At 53.2% G+C, this 6,000-nt stretch overlaps 1 protein-coding gene across 1 annotated transcript in view; it reads left to right on the forward strand.

Moving 5' to 3' along the window:
- The window catches only part of VWA5B1 (von Willebrand factor A domain containing 5B1), a 53,730-nt gene extending 47,947 nt beyond the window's left edge, over positions 1-5,783 (forward strand). The window contains exons 21-22 of the mRNA XM_050793972.1: positions 906-1,023; positions 2,614-5,783. Of these exons, the coding sequence (XP_050649929.1) occupies positions 906-1,023; positions 2,614-3,120 (625 nt within the window). The 3' untranslated portion in view covers positions 3,121-5,783. The remainder of the gene's footprint in view (positions 1-905; positions 1,024-2,613) is intronic.
- The last annotated feature ends 217 nt before the right edge of the window (positions 5,784-6,000 follow it).

The raw sequence follows: 6,000 nt of genomic DNA on the forward strand, positions 1-6,000 counted from the left end.
ACACATGGGAGGGCTGACAGAAAACTCTTCTGACCACTGGGCTAGACAAGAATATGATAGTAAAAGAGGGTCATGATCCAGGTGTAGCAGCTCACCTCTGTAATCCCAGCATTTTGGGAGGCCGAGGCAGGAGGATCACTTCAGGCCGGGAGTTCGAGACCAGCCTGGGCAACACAGTGTGACCCTGTCTCTACAAAAAATTTAAAAATAGGCCAGTCGCGGTGCTCACCCCTGTAATCCCAACACTTTGGGAGGCCAAGATGGGCAGATCATAAGGTCAGGAGTTTGAGACCAGCCTGACCAACATGGTGAAACCCTGTCTCTACTAAAAATGCAAAAATTAGCCAGGTGTGGTCGCGCATGCCTGTAATCCCAACTACTCGGGAGGCTGAGGCAGGAGAATTGCTTGAACCTGGGAGGCAGAAGTTGCAGTGAAATGAGATCATGCCACTGTACTCCAGCCTGGGCAACAGAGCAAGACTCCATCTCAACAACAACAACAAAAAATTAAAAAATGAGCCAGACATGGGTGCACGCCCGTAGTCCAGGAGACTGAGGTTGAGAGGATTGCTTGAGCCCAGGAGGTTGAGGCTGCAGTAAGCTACGATCGTGTCACTCCAGCCTAGGTGACAGAGTGAGATCCTGTCTTAGAAGCAAAACAGGACAAAAAAAGAGGGTCCTCAGGAGAACATTAACCCCTTCCTAGTCGCAGGTGCTGCTGACTCATTGAGTGACTTGGAGCAGTTGCTTCAAGCCCATCTTTCCAGGCTTCCGCTTCCTTAGCTGTCAGATAAGGAGGTTGGAGGGAGCCATCTGTTGCATCCCTTCTGATCCTGACTTTCAGGGGCTTCTGGGTGGGCACTGGAGGTTGGGATGCCCAGGGCCACCTGACTTCACCTGCACAGGCTAAATCTCAACAAGTCCAGGCTACTGACGCGAGCAGCCAAGGGCTTCCTGAGCAAGCCACTGATCAAAGCTATGGAGTCGACCTCCGGGAACCAGAGCTTCGACTACGTACCGCTGGTGAGTGCCCTGACCCCAGGTGTCAGTCTCCCTCGGCTCCACTCAGCAGCAGGGCCTTCCTGTGATCCCCCTGCCCACCTCTCCACTTCCTCAAAGAGAAGAAGGCTTTGGTCTTAGAGCTCAGATCCCCCTGAGTTTTGAAGCTTCCTAGAGCTTCCCACCCAAGTAGTTAGCATGGCAGAAGGAGTTTGCATGAATCTCCCCTGCCCAGAGGCCTAGGGATATTGCTAGAAGCCAGCACCAGCATCACGAAAATTCTTTGCAATCTGCTATCTTTGCCTTAAAAATTCGTGGGAATTTTGCATTCTACTCCACGCATCTATGTGTATCTGTTTTTCAATACATAAAAATAAGCTTTGAAATGACTCACAAGTGAGTAAAATTAACATCCCAGGAACATGGACCGTGTTTAGCAACTGGGTCTGCAGACACCCCAGCATGCTGCGGCAGGGTGAGAGGCCCAGGTCTGGAGTGGGCTTCTCTGAATTAAGGAGCAAGGGAGCCTGGCCGTGCCACATCTGGGGCCCCTCAGGACTTGGGAAACAGAGGATGCTCGAAGGAGGGGCACAGTTTGAGCATCACTGCATACCTCTTCCGTCCCTGCATACCCAAGTGCATAATATTGTGAATTTCCAAATATCCAGGGCGACTGGGCACTAGGCATGTTTTCACTCAACAAGTATTTATTGAGTCAGGCCCAGTGCTAGACCCGGGAGAGACAACATTGAACTAGACAAATGTAGTTTCTGCACTCATGGCGCTAAGTGTCTAATAGGATTCAGACAAGGAACCAGGCAATTCTAACCGTTGGGAGTGGCAATGGGAGAGGTCTCGTTTGGTTGCGGAGTATAGGAGGTGGACATCTAGCCCAGGCTTGAGGTAGGGGGAGCAGAACCAAGCATGACTTCTTGGAGAAGGTCAAGGCTAAGCCAAGACTTGCAGGATGAAGAGTTTGGCCAAAGGCCTCCAGAGGAGAGACACAGCTTGAGAGCTGGGGAATGGAGTTGGAGCGGGTAAGAGTCAAACCGGGGTTAGGCGGTGCAGAGCTTTATTGATCGTATTTTGGACTTAGTCTATGAGACACTGAAGTCATTGAACTGAGCCTCCAAAAAGTGTGTGATCTATGCCTCATAGAGATCCCTGTGTATGTAGGACAGATGGATTGGGGGTAGGGAGAGGGGAGGAAAGAGGAGGCAGGAATAACATAAGGAAGCACGTGATGGATTGCAGAGCGATTTAGAAAGTAGACCTGTTGGGACTCGGAAACTGATGGTTACACAGGGAGAAAGAGGAAAGAGAGCTGCTAGAGTTCACTGCATGGCAGGGGACATTTCCGGTGGTCGAGCTGGGCCCACCCACCTAGGACAAGAGGCAAATATGTAGTGAAGATGTTGACTTGGGCTTGGAGAATGATCTGTTTGAAGTGTCTGCAGGATAAAGGATAGAGATGCTCAATTGACCTGGGTATCCTGAAAATCCCCCAGGCAGGCAGGGTGGGACAGGCAACATGGATCCAGGCTTTTGCATGGCCTGGGGCTCCCTGGGCTAAAATATTTGAGGCCCACTGAAGGGCTTCCCCCGCTCCAACAGGTGTCTCTGCAGCGGGCCTCCGGAGCCTTCCTGCTCAACCAAGCCTTCTGTGAGGCCACGCACATCCCCATGGAGAAGCTCAAGTGGACATCCCCTTTCACCTGCCACCGAGTGTCCCTCACCGCCCGCCCGTCTGAGTCCAAGACCCCGAGTCCCCAGCTGTGCACCAGCTCCCCATCTCGGCACCTGTCCTGTGACAGCTTCTCCCTGGAGCCTCTGACCAAGGGCAAGCTGGACCTGGAGCCGAAGGCAGTGATGGAGCACACTGGGAAGCTGTGGGCCACGGTGGTGGGGCTGGCATGGCTGGAGCACAGCTCGGCCTCCTACTTCACTGAGTGGGAGCTGGTGGCCGCCAAGGCCAACTCATGGCTGGAGCAGCAGGAAGTACCCGAGGGCCGCACGCAGGGCACACTCAAGGCTGCTGCCCGCCAGCTTTTTGTGCTTCTGCGGCACTGGGATGAGAATCTCAAGTTCAATATGCTCTGCTATAACCCGAATTATGTGTAGTTGGGTGAGGGGGAGGCTGGGTGGAGGGAAGGGTGGGGAGGAGAGGGATGGGTAGGGTCATGTCGGCCTGGTTTGGGGAGCTTTTGGAGCTGTAGCCAATACATCAGTTACTAGAAAGAGCCCTGGACTGGCAGCCAGGAGGCCTGAGTTCAATCCCAACTTTGCTACCATCCAGCCATGCAACTTTAGGCCAGTCCCTGCCCCCTATCTGGGCCACAGTTTCCTCATCTATAAAATAAGAGGGTGAGATGAGGGAGGTGGAGTGGATCTCAAACGGTTCAGCGGTTCCTTTCTGCCCATGCAGGCAGTCCCAGGCCGACTGCTGCTGGGGCTGGGGAAGGAAGTCGCAGTGGAAGCCTGAGACCTCTCTGGAGGTAGACCACGTGGGCACAGCAATGCCCACCCAAATAAAAGGGCAGATGAGAGGACCCAGTGACCGCAAGTAACCAGGCCTACAGGCTTGCAGAGGCACATAGAGACTAGCCAGTCTGGTGCTTGTAGGACAGGCTCTTGTCTCCAAGGTAACAGCCTAGGACCCCCTAAATCCCACTTAAAAGCCAATTGGAGAACCATCCTTCTCAACGCTTTTCAAATGAGTCGCTCGGGGGCCTTTTGTTTTGGCTAGGAAGCTTCCTTAGTACATGCTAGTATTGACTTACAGATCATTAGTGGCTCCCTCACTAAGAAAAGGTGGTGGCAGGACCAGGGAGACACCGTGTGAGTTGACGTGTTAGATTTAAGTGGCAGTCTGTGCGAAAATAGTCCCAAAAGCACAGACGTGGTCACAGAAGTCAACGAAGACACCAGACAACACCTTAATTTACATACTTTTAGAAATTGGGTAAAGCAAACTGCATCACTTGTACTGAGGCACTAGGGAGGCACCTCCAAGTAGGTCATGCCATGGGATCAGGGTGGCCTCTCGAGCCATGCCACGCTGTGGGAGACAGGCACCTTTTTGCAACAGAGAGCCATGCTTGGCTGCAGTGCCTTTGGGGATGGCTGCTCTGGCCAGGGGAGACCTCATTTGTTTGGTGAAATGAATGAATTGACACTTTAGGCAGGATCCCCTAGGGCCTTCCTGCCCTCAAGCCCACTGTGTGATGCCCCACTGTGTGGGGACTGGAGTGCTGTGGCCTCAGATACCCTAATGGCTGGCACTGAGCTGCCCAGTCTCCTCTGCCCCACTGACTCCCCTGGAGGTGGGTCTAGACCTCACCAAGGAACCCCACTAGCTTGGGACTTCAGGCTGAATCTATCCACCCTGGAAGCCTCCTCCTTGAAGGCCTTAATCTCTCCTCATTAAATTCCTGTCCCAACCTTGGCGTGAAGCTCCACAGACTTCCCTCTTGGGAAGGCCTTGAGAGCTTAGCTCATCAAACCAACTCATGGGGTCCTGTGGGCTCTGGCGCAAGCCCCAGCCTCAGGAAGACTCGAGAGGTGTGCAGCCTCCAGCAGGGGCTGCAGTCAGGGAGGAGGCTCCAGCAGAACGCCCACCGGGCACAAGGGGAGAAAAGGCAGCCCCAACAGGATACAGTGCCCTGCCCCCCACTCCCCACCCCTCCATCTCACCCTGCTGCTATGCCACAAGTCTCCCAGGAGGGATTCTCACAGCCTTTTTGAATACTTAAGATAAAATGCCATTGCTGCCTCGTGAACTGGCCCTGCTTCAGACTTACCCTCTGGGGAGGAACCCAGGCAGGCAAGCCTGGACACTGTGGCCATCATGACTCCAGGTGGGGCAGGACGCCAATCAGGGTGTTGGCTCAAAGTCAGTGCCACCAAGGCGGGTAAGGGCTTTGGGCTGTCTTGCTCCAGGCTTCCAGGAGATGGGAGCAGAGCTTTGTCATCTCCCTGCACACCCCCCATCCCTTGCCAAAAACACGTATTTAGCTATGCAGGCAGCAGCCTCAGCTTCAGGGTAAGGGTGGCTGGGGGTGGCATCTACTTCCTGGACCACAAGTAATGGAAAAAATGCCAGGTTTTGAGTCGGAACGCCCCGACTCAGGTCTCAGCCTAGTACTAGTTTGGGCAAGCGGTTTCTCCTCCTAGGTGCCCTGGAGCTGGGGCTTTCTCCTGCTCTGACAGTCCCGGACTCTCTGCCTTTGAGATGTTTCCTTCTTCATGACTGTGAATTTGCTTGAGTTCTCTGTGTGACCTTGAGCAAGTGGCGTGTGTGTTCTGGGCCTCTTTCCTTCTCTATGTAACCAGGCAGAAGTGGGCTGTCCAGCACCTCCCCGCCCCACCAGATGAGTCTGATTCTGGGTCTCCAGGCTTCAGCATGGACAGTGGTCAGGGCTGGAAGTGAATCGGTCTCTGCCAGGATAGAACTAGTGCTACAAGATGCCTAGCAGGAGCACAAGAAATCCAGCAAGGTGGCGGGCACGCCACCCACTTCTCAAGGAAAGTTCCTCAGACTCTGCTCCAGCACTAGCCACTGGAGCTCTGCAACATGTTTGAGGCCCAAGAAAACTGCTGAGGTCTGCAACCCTGGCTCCCCTGCCCAGCCCCAAAGGTGCAGAAGAACAAATCTTCATTGGTTGCGAATAACCCAAGAGCTGTGGGGGCAGGTCTGGACAAGAGACATTTTTAAAGACCTTCAGGGGTATTGAGATGACACGCAGTCTCAAAAACATGCTACCAGGATTGCTAGGCAGAGGACCTAAGGGACACGTTTTAAGGAAAAGATAAGAATCTTTGGTAATTAGTGCATGCATTGAAGCTAACAGAGTTCTAAAGGTTCTGAAGCAGGGAACACATTGCCCCTGCAGTCTCATTTACTTTGGGTTAATCTGGTTTAACTTGTTCAACCAGCCCTTGCTTTCTAGGTCATACAAAGGAATATTTATGCCCTGTACTGTCTGAAGAAAGGGCTAATGC

This window comes from Macaca thibetana, chromosome 1 (assembly GCF_024542745.1).
Source record: "Macaca thibetana thibetana isolate TM-01 chromosome 1, ASM2454274v1, whole genome shotgun sequence".
NCBI classification, from domain to species: Eukaryota; Metazoa; Chordata; class Mammalia; order Primates; family Cercopithecidae; genus Macaca; species Macaca thibetana.